The sequence below is a fragment of the Schistocerca piceifrons genome, chromosome 3 (assembly GCF_021461385.2).
Source record: "Schistocerca piceifrons isolate TAMUIC-IGC-003096 chromosome 3, iqSchPice1.1, whole genome shotgun sequence".
Lineage (NCBI taxonomy): Eukaryota > Metazoa > Arthropoda > Insecta > Orthoptera > Acrididae > Schistocerca > Schistocerca piceifrons.
The window spans coordinates 535616061-535634702 of record NC_060140.1 but is presented as its reverse complement, the minus strand read 5'-3'; the positions used below and the strand labels follow the sequence as shown (position 1 = coordinate 535634702).

The window sequence follows — 18642 nt, the reverse complement described above, 5'->3', positions numbered from 1 at the left end:
TAGTACAGTGTATATCCACCTTTCGCAGCAATGCAGGCTGCTATTCTCCCATGGAGACGATCGTAGAGATGCTGGATGTAGTCCTGTGGAACGGCTTGCCATGCCATTTCCACCTGGCGCCTCAGTTGGACCAGCGTTTGTGCTGGACGTGCAGACCGCGTGAGACGACGCTTCATCCAGTCCCAAACATGCTCAATGGGGGACAGATCCGGAGATCTTGCTGGCCAGGGTAGTTGACTTACACCTTCTAGAGCACGTTGGGTGGCACGGGATACATGCGGACGTGCATTGTCCTGTTGGAACAGCAAGTTCCCTTGCCGGCCTAGGAATGGTAGAACGATGGGTTCGATGACGGTTTGGATGTACCGTGCACTATTCAGTGTCCCCTCAACGATCACCAGTGGTGTACGGCCAGTGTAGGAGATCGCTCCCCACACCATGATGCCGGGTGTTGGCCCTGTGTGCCTCGGTCGTATGCAGTCCTGATTGTGGCGCTCACCTGCACGGCGCCAAACACGCATACGACCATCATTGCCACCAAGGCAGAAGCGACTCTCATCGCTGAAGACGACACGTCTCCATTCGTCCCTCCATTCACGCCTGTCGCGACACCACTGGAGGCGGGCTGCACGATGTTGGGGCGTGAGCGGAAGACGGCCTAACGGTGTGCGGGACCGTAGCCCAGCTTCATGGAGACGGTTGCGAATGGTCCTCGCCGATACCCCAGGAGCAACAGTGTCCCTAATTTGCTGGAAAGTGGCGGTGCGGTCCCCTACGGCTTTGCGTAGGATCCTACGGTCTTGGCGTGCATCCGTGCGTCGGTGCGGTCCGGTCCCAGGTCGACGGGCACGTGCACCTTCCGCCGACCACTGGCGACAACATCGATGTACTGTAGAGACCTCACGCCCCACGTGTTGAGCAATTCGGCGGTACGTCCACCCGGCCTCCCGCATGCCCACTATACGCCCTCGCTCAAAGTCCGTCAACTGCACATACGGTTCACGTCCACGCTGTCGCGGCATGCTACCAGTGTTAAAGACTGCGATGGAGCTCCGTATGCCACGGCAAACTGGCTGACACTGACGGCGGCGGTGCACAAATGCTGCGCAGCTAGCGCCATTCGACGGCCAACACCGCGGTTCCTGGTGTGTCCGCTGTGCCGTGCGTGTGATCATTGCTTGTACAGCCCTCTCGCAGTGTCCGGAGCAAGTATGGTGGGTCTGACACACCGGTGTCAATGTGTTCTTTTTTCCATTTCCAGGAGTGTATATGTGAAGAGCCATCTGAAGATGAACCTGTCTATTCGAAAACCGGTGACGACAATATTATCGAAAAAATAGCGTTGTTATAAATGCTGGTAGCTGTTTCCTTCTTTTCAAGTAAAAGTAGTATCTAGTGAGATCCTGGTTCGTTATATACACACATCAAAAAAACTATTGCATCACCTCGGTTCCCAGAGTTCCGAAATCTGAACAGAAAATTGGAATAGAGATCAAAACAAACATCACTTCCATCCTTTTTATTGTTTATGAAAACCACAAATTGCAATTTGTACCACCATACAGCGAGACCTTTAGAGGTGGTGGTCAGATTGCTGTAGACACCGGTACCACTAATAACCAGTAGGACCTCCTCTTAAATTGATGCATGTCTGTATTCGTCGTGGCATACTATCCACAAGTTCATCAAGGCACTGTTGGTCCAGATTGTCCCTCTCCTCAACGGCGATTCTTCGTAGATTCCTCAGAGTGGTTCGTGGGTCACGTCGTCCATAAACAGCTCTTTTCAATCTATCCGAAGCAAGTTCGATAGGGCTCATGTCTGGAGAACATGCTGGCCACTCTAGTCGAGCGATGTCGTTATCCTGAAGGAAGTCTTTCACAAGATATGCACGTTGGGGGCGCGACTTGTCGTCCATGAAGACGAATGCCCCGCCAATCTATCGGTAGGAGGATGGCATTCACGTATCGCACAGCCGTTACGTCGCCTTCCATGATTACCAGTGGCGTACGTTGGCCCCACATAATACCACCCCAAAACAGCAGGGAACCTCCACCTTGCTGCACTCGCTGGACAGTGAGTCTAAGTCGTTCAGCCTGACCGGGTTGCCTCCAAACACGTCTCCGACGATTGTCTGGTTGAAGGCATATGCGACACTCATCGGTGAAGAGAACGAGATGCCAATCCTGAGCGGTCCATGCGGCATGTTTTTGGGCCCTTCTGTACCGCGCTGCATGATGTCGAGTTGTAAAGATGGATCTCGCCATGGACGTCGGGAGTGAAGTTACGCATCATGCAGCCTATTGTGCACAGTTTGAGTCGTAACACGACGTCCTGCGGCTCCATGAAAGACATTATTCAACATGATGGCGTTGCTGTCAGGGTTCCTCCGAGCCATAATCTGTAGGTAGGGATCATTCAACTGCAGTAGTAGCCCTTGGACGGCCTGAGCGAGGCATGTCATCGACAGTTCCTGTCTCTCTGTATCTCTTCCATGTCCTAACAACATCGCTTTGGTTCACTCCGGGACGTCTGGAAATTTCCCTTGTTGAGAGCCGTTCCTGGCCCAAGTGACAAAGAAGACGCGATCGAACCGCAGTACTGACCGTCTAGGCATGATTGAACTACAGACAACACGAGCTGTGTACCTCCTCCCTTGTGGAATAACTGGAACTGATGGGCTATCGGACCCCCTCCGTCTAATAGGTGCTGCTCATGCATGGTTGTTTACATCTTTGGGCAGGTTTCGTGACATCTCTGGACAGTCAAAGGGACTGTGTCTGTGATACAATATCCACAGTCAACGTCTATCTTCAGGATTTCTGGAAACTGCCGTGATGCAAAACTTTTTTTGATCTGTGTGTAACAAGAAATTTTTGATCATACAAGACAAGTGAGTGACATGCTCTTTGTTTTCTCTAAATTTTTAATATAACTGATTGCAGAGTTTGGCCACTGTGCACTGTGAAAACACTGGCACAGTCAAAACAACAAATGGAGTATATAACAAATTATATTTGTCACTTGTAGACAACCTGACCGTGGAAAAAGTCGTACCGTGAGAGATCGTGAAATTTAAATCAAGGCTAAGGTGAACGATTATTATTTTTTCTCCAGTAATGGTCGTAAACCATATTAAACCTAACAAAGAGCAAAGGTCTCTAAAACTCAGATCAAATTACAAAACCACACTAACACCATGGGGAGGCACCAGAAATCGTGGAATATTGTATGGAGAAAGCGCAACATGAACTGCTCATCTGAACAGCTCACGAAATCATACTTAAAGAAACAACAAAATGCCACAAATTACAACCAATCTGTGGTGGTTACATTTCTCCAAATCAGCTAGCTTCTGCCAATAAGCACCAGACGGTCCACAGAGGTGACATTCTCTCAAAGATGGCCAGGAGAGGAATGCTCAGAATCTAAGTTTACGGCCCTCCAATTTCTACTTTCAAGTACTTTACATGGAGGAGATGACTCAATGCTGTTTCCGATTTGGAGGACGAGTATATTGTTTATTTCACAGTAAAACGGGGGAACACACACAGAAACTTCCTGATCTTTTCATTCAAAACGCTCATTGAGAAATATGAGTTTGGTACCAGCCAGGAGCAGCGTTTGCTCCACTGGTCGGGCCATTTGCACCTACTGTGATGGGAGGGTAACTCAGTTTGATTGGATAGCCAAAATTTAGAAGCAAAAGCAACTTTCCTCCTCAAGCAGGCCTCAGTATATTGACCTTTGTAGCTCATGTAGAAAAGGGAAAAATGTGCAAATCAGGTGTGACAGTGACAGTGCAGTACCCCTGCCCAGAGCTAGTCCTGGGCGCCAACTCTGTCCATAATACCATGAAGCAGAAAACAGCCTCACTTCCACGTTCCACGAAAACTGCCCATCTCCCAGGGGAGGCATGCCTCTCCTAGTTATATTCACTGACTGCCTTGTGAGGAAAACAAGGCCTTGAGACCACACCATTAGTGCCCCATTCCATTGCGAAAAATGCAAAGTTTTCTCCAAAGCAAACGGAATGAAGTATGCACAGTATAATAACCCTGAAGCACAGGCATAGAATGAAACAACATCACATAGCATATGTGACAGTAATGTCAAAAACGAGTCAACTGGTATTTTATACACAACCACAGTCTCGAAATGACAGTTTTCTACAAAATAACTCTAGTTTGAATATTTCATTACATTATGAGTGATGTCTGTGAGAATTTAGTATTTCTTTCTTTCAGTTCACATCACAAACTTTGTAAGATTACCCATAGAACTTTACATACACGTCTAACAATTTATTATATGATGCACTTCTTGTAAGCCACTCATATTTGTAATGTATTCTATAGGATGAAAGTTACTTAAAATGACAACCTTTTGGAGGTTGCACGGGACACCAAAACAAATATTTTTGCCTGCTGTCATAATTTCCTGTGAGCATTTTTTTAATTCAGTAGACGGTCTATTCGCTGTTCAGTTGAAACGTCGGATTTGTTGTTGGAACGATTCTTGCTGTAATGGTAGAAGTCCTACGTCACTCTTCAGTTGTAATAGCTGTCTCACATTCACATTTAAAAGTTGTACGTTCTGGCCCAGCACAGCACTTGTTTACTAATGGACCGATACATTTTGAATGACTACACTGACGTGGTTGGTGTTAATTACATAGTGAGCTACAATGTTCGAACAGAGAGTTTATCAATAACAATATCCTAGTTGCCGTACCGCACAATATCTGAGGTATACTGCTGCGTAGCAACAGCTGAGTGGGGCTGGGTCATTTAGCAGAGTACGTGGACAGGTACTAAGTCGTACAGTGTGGACTCGCCAATTTGAGGAATCTGTCTTCCGAGCGTGGAGCAAGATCATTCCGCCAGTACTTGTGCAACTGCGGGCAACGTGGGGACCAATAAGACGAATGTCAGAAACGTCCTTCATGATCAATATTGTTACATCCATTCCACTTATGGCGTGTGTACAATGTGGAACCAGATGATTATCCACTTACAGCACAATTTTCGCAGTCGTACCTGGAACGGTATCAAATGCATACTGAATTTCCAACCTCTGCTGTGTTTACAGATGCAGCAACGTTTGGGTGTGATCGGTTCTTTAACTTCCACAATGTGCATATTTCTTGTGAGCTTAACCCACATGTCACATTTACTCGCGCTCTTCAAGTGCGTGAATGTATGGGCAGGTATTGTTGGTGACTGTTTAATTTGTCCCATTTACCTCCTACCTAGGCCATTAACCAGCCGGCTTTATTACAATTTCCTCGCCAGAGCATTGCCGGAATTGCCGGGTGACGTGGCACTCTCTACAAGACAGCACGTGCGGTTCGAGTACGATGTGGCGCCCGCACATTTCAGTCGTCCTGTTTATCAGAGAAGTTGGTTGGCGGAGGTGGTCCATTATCGTGATCTACTACCATGTCCTACTTGATTCCCCGATTTGATCCCCCTGAATGTTTGGTCTGGGAAGAGATGTGCAACTTAGTTTTAAAAAATCCTGTTGAATAGGAAGAGGACTAGTTGTGTGCCGACAGTTCTAGCAGCAGCAGGAGAAATTAAGAACAATCCTGCTGTGTTTGATTGTATTAGACAGAACATGACCTGCCAGAGTAATCTTTGTTTACAAGTCACTGGAGGCTCTTGAACCTCTGCTATAGAAGTAATTGTGTTGTGTTAATGTTGTTGTTTCTAGGTAATAAAGAATCAAAAATTGTTTGTGTTAGTTTTTGTCTACTGCAAGTAGGATTAATATCCTCTTAAAACGGTGCCTCACAAGAAAACACTTTAGAAAAGTGTTTCCATGATCCCCAACAACCTCCCAGAATTGACTGCTTTAATTAATTATTAATCAAAGGAAACAACCTCTACTGGTTTAAAAACTTGTCACAGGAAAATATGTCATTAGAGAAATATATTTGTCTCAATATCCCATGCGACCTCGCGAAGTTTGGTGGTTTAAATCATTTCCACCCTGTATATTAAGGATTCAGCGAACTTCTTCCTCCTTTTATACCCAACAGATATTATCTGATTATCGTTGATGATAGAGATCTGTAGCGTTTTCCACACAAAATTAATGAACTTGGTACACAGGTATAGAGACCATAATGTACAAGAAGCTATTTTCGGTAATCAAAATTACATCATTGATGGAAGATGATGATGCTGAAACTTCCTGGCAGATTAAAACTGTGTGCCGGACCGAGACTCGAACTCGGTCCGGCACACAGTTTTAATTTGCCAGGAAGTTTCATATCAGCGCACACTCCACTGCAGAGTGAAAATCTCATTCTGGAAACATGCCCCAGGCTGTGGCTAAGCCATGTCTCCACAATATCCTTTCTTTCAGGAGTGCTAGTTCTGCAAGGTTCGCAGGAGAGCTTCTGCAAAGTTTGGAAGGTAGGAAACGAGGTACTGGCAGAAGTGAAGCTGTGGGCACGGGGCGTGAGTCGTGCTTGGGCAGCTCAGTTGGTAGAGCACTTGCCCGCGAAAGGCAAAGTTCCCGAGCTCGAGTCTCGGTCCGGCACACAGTTTTAATCTGCCAGGAAGTTTCATATCAGCGCACACTCCGCTGCAGAGTGAAACTCTCATGAAAATGATGCTGTTGGTAAATCACCTATATAAGTTGTAGTAAATATGTAATTTCTCTACAGGCTGAGGACATACTGGTGACCGTGGACGAGGGCACGCTGCTGGGAACCACGGCCACCAGCCTCTACAACACAACGTACACGGCCTTCCTTGGAATCCCATACGCTGCGCCGCCGCTTGGAGCGCTGCGTTTCGCTGTGAGTTTACTGCCAGCAGACAGTGATAAGTAACAACCTGTTCACTGATACTGTGTCTAGTTGACATGCGGTTACAGCTTAGTTGATGAGGAAAGTGTCCACGAGGAACGTATTGTATGAATCAGCGAGTAATGGAGGAAGATTATGTTTCAACGTACTGTCGAGAACTACCAAGGAACCCCTCTGAGTGTGAGGTCGCAAAAGGTCAATAACGTTTATGAGCATGGTTAAACTGGTCGGAGAGTAACTCACAACAGTGTTACGATGCTAGTGGTGTTGATATAAAGCAGAGCGATAGCAACGGTAAACAAAGCAGACATTCCATTATATCTACAACAACAACTGCCGAAGTTGACATTTTACTAGAAGGGAACCAAAAGAATTTCGCAGAGTGAGAAAGGCGTAGCAGATGAAACATTAGCGTCTCTGCACGAATGTGTGATGTCGTATATGCTCAACTGTGCGGACAGTGTACATGAGGAGTTCAGTGAAGACGATGCCTGCTTAACAAGTCAAAGTGATACTGAAACAGGTGTCGAGCTATGTAGTTCATCATTCTTATCAGATAGGGAGTCACAAATCCTGTCGCCAGTGAAACGCAGTAAAGGACAGTCGTTGTCCAAAGCGAGGGTACTAAACAAAATTACATACATGGCAGATCATCTGCAGTACAGTAAGAACCCAATTATGAACAAATTTCGAATAAGTCCGCAGCAATATGACCATGCAGTGCTAAAGAAACACTACGGATAGTCAAGGGAGGACATGGCGCACTTGTTGCAAAAACTAGTCTTTGAGTGTTTCAAGGTTGCTCGATTCAATGTGCATGATAATGATGCACATGAAACTGCGCATGATATAGCTTACAGTGATATAAAGGTAAGCAGAAGATGGTTAGACAGCTTCAAAAAATGCTAGAGAATTGGAAGACGTAAGATAACGAAATTTGAAAGCGTCAACTTGACGACGCATATCAGATTGCGGAATCGGCCAGAAAATTTTTAAATGAGATAAACAAACCTTTCTCATCGTTCACTAAGAAACTTTTTTTAAACTCCTTCCATCCGGGATTTGAAAAGGAAATTCATATGAAAGGAAACTTGGAAATTAGAAATACGAAGAGAGTTTGAAACGGTACAGTAGTTTCCGCTCTATAAGCAGCAGGTTTCGCTGCTCGCTCGCACCAGGAAACAGAAACAGAGGCGGCTCCGCAGCCAATTTTATTACACGACGCGACCGGCCGCGGGTGCAACAGAACCCATGTGGAGGGGTGGAAAGAAATGTGTCAGGCTTCATAATACGTATTTATATGTGTCGTGTATTATGCATTTCTTGTACGTGGATGTGAATCTGCACATGAACTTTCCTAATCCTCCTCACACCTTTCGGTAAAGCGTGGCCAAATCTTAATTGGGGAGTAGTTCCGTAGTATAGTAGTGCCAACCTTACTCCTGGGTAGGGGATCAGAGAGACAGCACAGACAGGTAAAAGTCAAAGACTTTCCAGTGTCACAAGATTTGGGGTGGAGAGGTTGGTCACGGCCAAGTGGTTCAACCACCCCCTCCACCGGGGCCCAGGAAGACCTCCAGGTGCCCGCCATATTCCAAGAGCGTTACAGAAGACGGGTAAGAGAGCAGACGTGCCCTCAGTGCGTCTGTCTCAATGTTCACGCATGGAAGAGAGGTATTTGAATGTTTGTACTAATTCTTTTATTTCCAGCTTCGGATTGTGTAAGGTAATGAATGTGCTCGTTTAATTCCGGAAATTTGACCCCCTGTGTTAAAGCATCTGTTCCCCAGTTTTCCCGTTATCCTCCTCACGTAGTGAATGTCCTATGTAAAATATTGGGAGACTTTGGTGGTATACATTTGGCCAACGCAATTCCATCCTACCCGTAGAAATGTGGGTGTAGATTAGTATATAATATAAGCGAGCTATAAGTTGTAAAATTGTAATATCTGTAAACTGAAACAATTGCTGCTATCGCTGTAAAGTCGAGTGATAATGTTTAAAATAAATAGGAAATCAACTTTCATCAATCTTTAACATACCTTAAAAATCACAAAGAAGTCAAGTTAATGGAATTTATTTAAAATAAAAGCTATAGAATGCAGGGACCCACACATCAGCTTGTGAGCCCTCCAGCCCCCTGCCTAGCATCGTACAGAAAGGACACGCTCTCTAGGTAGCGCTCTCAAGCTCCTCTCCCAAGTTATCCGTTGCGCAATTTAGATTCAGGGCTTGACGACATCAACTTTCATCTGGCGTCCCTAGGCAAGGAGGTAAGACGGTAAACTTTCAAGTTGTACCAAGATCAATTGACATCAGTTCCTCAGCGTATTCTTAAACAAATATGCCGACAGTTGATCTGGATAGCAAATTGGCTGGAAGGTTATTTATTGTACAGTGAGAAGTTGGAGGTGCTCCACCCCGTACTATTCTTTCTCGTTTGCGTCGTCTAGCTAGGGCAGTAGGGAATGTTTACTTCACAGCAAGCAAGAGTGGGAAAATTGGCGTAAGACAACTACAACTATGGTATGAGCACTGTTTTTTGCCAGTGACTGCTCAGAATAATTTGCTTTAGTGTGATTTGTGTTCTTCTTTTTGTTCTTCTTGCGGATATCTACGGCTGGCGCCGCTTCTTCGCCCAATTCACCATTTCCTTATGTCTTGACTTTCCTCAACATTCATACTTATCGCTTGCATTGCATTATAGTGCCAGTTGCGTCATAGGTGACCCCTTTTCTTCCGCTGGGATGGTATCTATCGTAGTACCCTATTTGCTATTCTATCTTGCTTCATTCTATTCAGAGGGCCAAATCACATCAGCTGTTTCTGTTAAATGTTGCCACAGATATCCCTATCCATTTTCATCTTCTGTCATATTACGTCATTTCTTAGCCCATCCATCCTAGTATAGCTTGTGATTCATCTTAATGAGAAGCAGATTTTTTCCCTCTAGCATCCCAGCCTTCCGATCCCCAAAACTACCCTCTGACTGTAGTCTTATACAGTATCTTCTTGATGTTCTTTTTATCTTTTTGTTCCATAAAACGGAGTTCATTGCCCTTGTTACAGCTCGTCCTTTACTAATCTTACTAGTAATATCGTCATTCCTTGTGCCCTGTTTATTAAATAATACCCCAAAATACCTTGCCTTTTATACATCTACAATTACTGCTCCATCTACCTCGAAGTTTTTTATTTTTTCGTTCCAAGAGTCAAGTATTCATACTTCTGCATGTTCATCCACAGGCCAGCCTTATTGTATTCATCCTAAAGTTTTCTTATCATATAGCTTAGATAATCCTTATCTTTTGCTAGTACATCTGCAAAATAAAGACTAAATGTCTTGCTGTCCTCTGCTGTCACTGTTACAACCTGGCATTTTCCATACCAAAACTGCAGGATTGCTCTTAGAAGCAGCTTAAATACAGTCGATGACAGCCCACATGCCCGTCGCAAACTCTTATTAACCTCTGTTCAACTATTCCCATCCTTACTCTCGATATGTTATTATCATACAATTTCTTAACAACCTTCAGCAATCTTTCATCTGACCTTATCTCTTTCAACAACCCCCACAGTTTTCTGATGGGTCGATTATTGTAAATTAGTCAATGCAACATGTGTCTCCAGTCCAGCCTTCGTGCGTTTTCATACATTAGTCCAATCGTGAAGGTGTTGTCCATCACCCATCTTCCAGCTCTTCTTGCTGTCTGTGACTTGTTTCTTTCTCTATCAGATCTGTCAGTACCTTCGAGTAGTCTTCAAACGAGAGGTAACACTGCCAATCCCCAATAATTATTTGGATCATTACGTGACCCTACATTATTCACTGGTTTTCCATTCCGATGGAACATCTTCTCCATTTAATACACTTTTAAGCAGACTCCTTAGCATCTCAGACAATTTCGGTGGACCAAACTTTGCCAGCTCTGGATATATTAATCCATACCTGAGGCCTCCTTTGTCATACTGCACCTCATATCCTGTTAATGAATTTTTATATCTAAACACCATAATCCGTTCTATTCCATGCTGACCTCATATTTATACGAAAATTCAGGCCGATTTTCCTAGAACAAATCCTTAAAATACGTTGTCCATTGATCATGACCAATATTATTATGATGTAACTTTTCACTAGTTAACACACGCAATGACTTGATTGTTCTCCATGAATGGTATGCGTGTATAACTAGAATAAACTGCCCTCATAGAAAAGTGTTTGACTCTTCAGTTCGTACCACCTGGAACCACTGGACCTATTCAGCATCTGGATGTTTTTCTGTGCCTGTAATATATATTATCGCACTGTCTGCAAATAAGCCTTACAGGCTTGATAGCTTCACGACAAGCTCTACAACTGACTCTTACGCATTCTGTTGCATGCCATCGCATTCCATAAGTTCTCATCACCCTGTCAGTCATAGCGATATGATTCTACATGCGTTCTTTAGGAGTGGAGCCGGCCGGGTTGGTCGAGCGATTCTAGGCGCTATAGTCTGGAACCGCGCGACCGCTACGGTCGCAGGTTCGAATCCTGCCTCTGGCATGGATGTGTGTGATGTCCTTAGGTTAGTTAGATTTAAGTAGTTCTAAGTTGTAGGGGACTGATTACATTACAAGTTAAGTCCCATAGTGCTCAGAGCCTTTATTTTATTTATTTATTTTTTAAAAATAAGAGTGGATACCCAGCTGGACGTCGTGCACAGTTTGTAACTCCCATTTGTAACTCCCATGGAGTTCGTCTTCGATCTTGATGATGCGAATCTTTCTGAACACTGTGGTGCGCCGTTTTTCATTCGGTTTTCATGATGCAACTTAATGGACATTTCTTGAATATCGACGATGTTCATGTTGTGAAGTGTAATACATACATCCTACAGAAGGTTGAGCTTTGCACCTCCCAGACACTCATTTCCTGTCGCCCTCCTGATGGGCCTTACTAAAAGTTCAACTTGCGACCTCGCACACAAGGGGCTCCGTGTGAGTCATTAGCTATGGAGCACAGGCTCGATAAGATAAGCATTAGAAGGAAATATAGCGCTTCTTTTCCGAAGGATCATCCGAATCGATTCAGGGGGAAAAAAAGGAAAATCTAAATTGAGGTGGCGTTTACATCTATGTACATATGCCATAGGCCACAGTACTGTGCTTGACTAAAGATACCATGTACCACTGTTAGATGTTACTTTTCCTCTTCCTCGCAGATGGAGTGAGGGAAAAAATTTCTTGTCTTTACAGCCTTTATGCGAGATGTTCGTTAGTGGCAGTAGAGTGGTTCTGCAGTCTGATGAAAATGCCATTTGTCTAAACATTTTCAATAGCGTTTAGCGGAAAGAACGTCCTCTTTTCTCCAGGGATTCCTTTTTGAATTCACGGAGCATTTCCGTAATACAAGCGAATTCATCGAACAACCAATAAAAAATATAGAAGTACACTTCAAACCACCTGGCGCAGATCCACAAACTAAGAGGAACTCAGTGGACAGTGAGAGTGTAATTAATGGAATTTCTTATGCTAGAAACGTAACCGAACTGATCTGTGAACATGCTGGATTTGAAACCCATTACAACACGAATTATTTATTCTCGCACTAAAAACTTACATGGTACAGACATTTATGACTATATTATTTTTGGCCAAAACTTGGCCTCTTCCAATGCATTTTCTGTTCGTTGATTAAGATCATCTTCTTGTTGGAGGCTGGATGCAGTAGGCACTGAAGCATGTGATGAACATTCTGGTCTTCTCCACAGTAGACTGAATATCATATTGACCATCGTAGCCCCATCGTGCCAAATTAACCTTTTATCTGCCAACTCCAGATTTCAGTCTGTTCATGTTCTTCCGATAGTCAGGAGACAGAGCTTCTGAAACTCTTTTTCCAGCAAGGGACAAGGTAGGTCGAAGCGCTCCATAGCTCCAACCTAAGTTTTGCAGCACTTGCTCTAAGAGCCCGATGTTCCAGGGAAACTCCTCCTTGACTCCAGGAGTTGCGAGTGCGGTTCGCACCAGTACAGAGGATGCGTTCTCTTCTGCTCCACTTCCTTCCTTTCCTCATTTGCAGGCACTTCTCTCCGAACAGGAGGTCGTGCTATTGCTGCGATGTGGTAAAGTCATTCGCGTGGAGTGGATTTTAAGCAATCTGTTATGATTATGCTGGTGTCATTGGCAGCCATGTCCATCTGTTTGGTATGTATTGAACTGTGACAAACAAGAAAAGCATACTCTGTCACAGAGGAGCATAGTGCTATTGCAGAAATTCGTTGAGTTTCAGGTTAACTACCCAATGTGATCCGGCCAGTCTCTGTAGAAGATTGTTCCAAGTGGAAACATTTGACTTGCAGTTCATGCAGCTCTCCTTGGTGTTTTGAGGTCTCATAGTCTTTCAGTTTGGCACCTGACTGTACTATCTTTAATTTGCAGCAACTTACCCTACTTCTCAAATGAAAAGCACGTACTTGGGCTTTTGTGAGCTTTTGTTTCAGTTGGTTTGTGTTGCAGTATATGGAAAATTGTTTAAGGCCATTCTTGAGGGTGTTCTCCACTAATTCAAAATCCACTGGATGGCTAGAGCAAGGGCAGCGAAATACAAGAAACTCCTCCTTTTGAGTGCTATGCGTTTGCCATTCGTGTACACACTGATTTGAATTGGAGCCAGGAGAGTTCCCTGCGAAAGCCCGCTTTCCTGTACTCTCCATCGACTATGCTGTTCTTGGTAGCCGACGAAGAACCTGCGATTCTGCAAAAGAGTGGCGATGAAACTAGTTAGACTTCTTTGGCCAGGCTTTAGGCCCTGGTTAGTAGTAGCTGTTGATAAATCGACACATACCACTCCTGTCACCTTAAGAGGTTCAACTCCATCAAATCTTGGTTGATTCGGTACAATTAAGCGGTCAATCGCAGTTGACAGGCGATTCAAAACGAATCTTTCCAGAAATTTGTAAGGTAGTCATCATAGTTTAACTGGTCTAAGATTACAACACGAATGTAGGGGCTATATGTGGTCTTTCAGCTGGGTATAATATTCCACGAGGAAAATAAATCTAAATTTATCATGGCAGTAAATCACTTACGCTGCTGGGGCTGCATTTTTACTATAATAACCCCAGAAATGTCGCCCGTCTGCATATTACAATACTGTTCGTATTCCCACATGATGACCAATGCAGGGAAGAAAACATCTGGCAGGTTTTAAGCGCTTTCCTACTTACATGTTGTAATCCAAATGTTGTGATTTATTTTCATGGTTTTTGCGACGTACTCTATTTCTGTGGTCGGATTTGTAAATATCTGTGACGATATAAGTATGGATTATTTGTGTTGGGTAAATAATCGTTATGAGTAAGTTAATGGTGCGCTTGTGTATTCATTTTGTTATGAATAACTGTAACAATGAACAAGTGCACTGATTAAAACTGCGTTAGATTCAAAATCTTCTGCTTCGAAATCTGCAGCCACATAATGGATCACCATCAGCCCAGTCGTATGCTCATACGAAATTCATTACAATACTGAGATTCATACAGCTTAGTGATAAAAAACTGTACTTCAGTACTTCTGCTCGCATCCTGGCCAGCAGATATCAGAAACGAAACTTTGACCTTTTGTGTAACTTCCTACCTCCACGTTGAGTACTATTCTGAGTTAGCGATGTTGGACGGAGAGAATCTGACAAAAATTCCAATTCTGAACTTGAAGAGAATTTACTTTTACCACGAAAATTTAGTACAGTATAACTGTACTTCACAACACAGGTAAGAATACTCGAGCTGCCTTCCTCCCAGTACAGAATGCGATGGCGCACAAGTAAAACGCTGGACTCGTATTCTGGTGAACGGCTTTCCAAGACACCGTCCTGCCATCCAGATTGAGATATCCCATGCTTTCCTAAATGATGGGGAATACTGGCATGCTTCTTCGGAAGGCACGATCAGTTTCTTTGTCATCCATCCTCAACATAAACTTGTGCTCTGTTCCTAAACACCTCGACGTCGACAAGATGTTGAACTATTACCTACCTAGAGCGTTTCTCGAGATGATATCCTGGTATCAAACATTCTCGAAAATGTTTCATATACCAATCTTTCTTCGTTCAATTTTTCTTTCAACGAAATTTTTCATGCAGCATTTGCTATTTCCTTATTAGGAGTTATATGATGTACAGATAAGGGGATACGAATAAGACGAACACTATCTGATACAAACGAGTCAGTCATTTATAATATTGAAGCAATACTTTATGAATGAAACACACACGACACTGGTGTAATATTCTACGGTATTGATAAGAATAGTTGCATAATATTTGTAATAAATTTTACACCATTGTCGTTTGTTTCATTGATAATGTATAGAATATTCTACAAAGAACCGACGGAGCAGTCAGCCAGTGCAACTGAATCAACAGCTTAATCGTCAGATAAGTGTCGTATCTCTCTCTGCTCATTTGTGTGATGAAAAGCTGTTATTTCTGCATTCCGTAAGCCTTCGTCAATGAAATTGCTATATTTTTAACTCTCGTTTTTTTTTTTTTTTTTTTTTTTTTTTTTTGTCATCAGTCTACTGACTGGTTTGATGCGGCCCGCCACGAATTCCTTTCCTGTGCTAACCTCTTCATCTCAGAGTAGCACTTGCAACCTACGTCCTCAGTTATTTGCTTGACGTATTCCAATATCTGTCTGCCTCTACAGTTTTTGCCCTCTACAGCTCCCTCTAGTACCATGGAAGTCATTCCCTCATGTCTTAGCAGATGTCCTATCATCCTGTCCCTTCTCTTTATCAGTGTTTTCCACATATTCCTTTCCTCTCCGATTCTGCGTAGAACCTCCTCATTCCTTACCTTATCAGTCCACCTAATTTTCAACATTCTTCTATAGCACCACATCTCAAATGCTTCGATTCTCTTCTGTTCCGGTTTTCCCACAGTCCATGTTTCACTACCATACAATGCTGTACTCCAGACGTACATCCTCAGAAATTTCTTCCTCAAATTAAGGCCGCTATTTGATATTAGTAGACTTCTCTTGGCCAGAAATGCCTTTTTTGCCATAGCGAGTCTGCTTTTGATGTCCTCCTTGCTCCGTCCGTCATTGGTTATTTTACTGCCTAGGTAGCAGAATTCCTTAACTTCATTGACTTCGTGACCATCAATCCTGATGTTAAGTTTCTCGCTGTTCTCATTTGTACAACTTCTCATTACCTTCGTCTTTCTCCGATTTACTCTCAAACCATACTGTGTACTCATTAGACTGTTCATTCCGTTCAGCAGATCATTTAATTCTTCTTCACTTTCACTCAGCATAGCAATGTCATCAGCGAATCGTATCATTGATATCCTTTCACCTTGTATTTTAATTCCTCTCCTGAACCTTTCTTTTATTTCCATCATTGCTTCCTCGATGTACAGATTGAAGAGTAGGGGCGAAAGGCTACAGCCTTGTCTTACACCCTTCTTAATACGAGCACTTCGTTCTTGATCGTCCACTCTTATTATTCCCTCTTGGTTGTTGTACATATTGTATATGACCCGTCTCTCCCTATAGCTTACCCCTACTTTTTTCAGAATCTCGAACAGCTTGCACCATTTTATATTGTCGAACGCTTTTTCCAGGTCCACAAATCCTATGAAAGTGTCTTGATTTTTCTTTAGCCTTGCTTCTATTATTAGCCGTAACGTCAGAATTGCCTCTCTCGTCCCTTTACTTTTCCTAAAGCCAAACTGATCGTCACCTAGCGCATTCTCAATAAGCAGCTTCGATGCATGAGCTATTAAGCTGATTGTGCAATAATTCTCACACTTGTCAGCTCTTGCCGTCTTCGGAATTGTGTGGATGATGCTTTTCCGAAAGTCAGATGGTATGTCACCAGACTCATATATTCTACACACCAATGTGAATAGTCGTTTTGTTGCCACTTCCCCCAATGATTTTAGAAATTCTGATGGAATGTTATCTATCCCATCTGCCTTATTTGACCGTAAGTCCTCCAAAGCTCTTTTAAATTCCGATTCTAATACTGGATCCTCTATCTCTTCTAAATCGACTCCTGTTTCTTCTTCTATCACATCACACAAATCTTCACCCTCATAGAGGCTTTCAATGTATTCTTTCCACCTATCTGCTCTCTCCTCTGCATTTAACAGTGGAATTCCCGTTGCACTTTTAATGTTACCACCGTTGCTTTTAATGTTACCAAAGGTTGTTTTGACTTTCCTGTATGCTGAGTCTGTCCTTCCGATTATCATATTTTTTCGATGTCTTCACATTTTTCCTGCAGCCATTTCGTCTTAGCTTCCCTGCACTTCCTATTTATTTCATTCCTCACCGACTTGTATTTCCGTATTCATGATTTTCCCGGAACGTGTTTGTACTTCCTCCTTTCATCAATCAACTTAAGTATTTCTTCTGTTACCCTTGGTTTCTTCGTAGCTACCTTCTTTGTACCTATGTTTTCCTTCCCAACTTCTGTGATGGCCCTTTTTAGAGATGTCCATTCCTCTTCAACTGTACTGCCTACTGCGCTATTCCTTATTGCTGTATCTAAAGCGTTAGAGAACTTCAAACGTATCTCGTCATTCCTTAGTACTTCCGTATCCCACTTCTTTGCGTATTGATTCTTCCTGACTAATGTCTTGAACTTCAGCCTACTCTTCATCACTACTATATTGTGATCTGAGTCTATATCTGCTCCTGGGTACGCCTTACAATCCAGTATCTGATTTCGGAGTCTCTGTCTGACCATGATGTAATCTAATTGAAATCTTCCCGTATCTCCCGGCCTTTTCCAAGTATACCTCCTCCTCTTGTGATTCTTGAACAGGGTATTCGCTTTTACTAACTGAAACTTGTTACAGAACTCAATTAGTCTTTCTCCTCTTCCATTCCTTGTCCCAAGGCCATATTCTCCTGTAACCTTTTCTTCTACTCCTTCCCCTACAACTGCATTTCAGACGCCCATGACTATCAGATTTTCGTCCCCCTTTACATACTGCATTACCCTTTCAATATCCTCATACACTTTCTCTATCTGTTCATCTTCAGCTTGCGACGTCGGCATGTATACCTGAACTATCGTTGTCGGTGTTGGTCTGCTGTCGATTGTGATTAGAACAACCCGGTCACTGAACTGTTCACAGTAACACACCCTCTGCCCTACCTTCCTATTCATAGCGAATCCTACACCTGTTATACCATTTTCTGCTACTGTTGATATTACCCGATACTCATCTGACCAGAAATCCTTGTCTTCCTTCCACTTCACTTCACTGACCCCTACTATATCTAGATTGAGCCTTTGCATTTCCCTTTTCAGATTTTCTAGTTTCCCTACCACGTTCAAGCTTCTGACATTCCACGCTCCGACTCGCAGAACGTTATCCTTTCGTTGATTATTCAATCTTTTTCTCATGGTTACCTCCCCCTTGGCAGTCCCCTCCCGGAGATCCGAATGGGGGACTATACCGGAATCTTTTGCCAATGGAGAGATCATCATGACACTTCTTCAATTACAGGGCACATGTCCTGTGGATACACGTTACGTGTCTTTAATGCAGTTGTTTCCATTGCCTTCTGCATCCTCATGTCGTTGATCATTGCTGATTCTTCCGCCTTTAGGGGCAATTTCCCACCCCTAGGACAAGAGAGTGCCCTGAACCTCTATCCGCTCCTCCGCCCTCTTTGACAAGGCCGTTGGCAAAATGAGGCTGACTTCTTATGCCGGAAGTCTTCGGCCGCCAATGCTGATTATTTATCAAAATTTAGGCAGTGGTAGGGATCGAATCCGGGACCGAAGACGTTTTTGATTATGAATCAAAGACACTA

The 18642-nt window shown here is 43.4% G+C and overlaps 1 protein-coding gene across 1 annotated transcript in view; it reads left to right on the top strand.

The window, feature by feature from the left end:
• Positions 1-18642, top strand: part of LOC124789774 (juvenile hormone esterase-like) — a 93665-nt gene that overhangs the window by 14126 nt on the left and 60897 nt on the right. The window contains exon 2 of the mRNA XM_047257240.1: positions 6677-6811. Within this exon, the coding sequence (XP_047113196.1) occupies positions 6677-6811 (135 nt within the window). The remainder of the gene's footprint in view (positions 1-6676; positions 6812-18642) is intronic.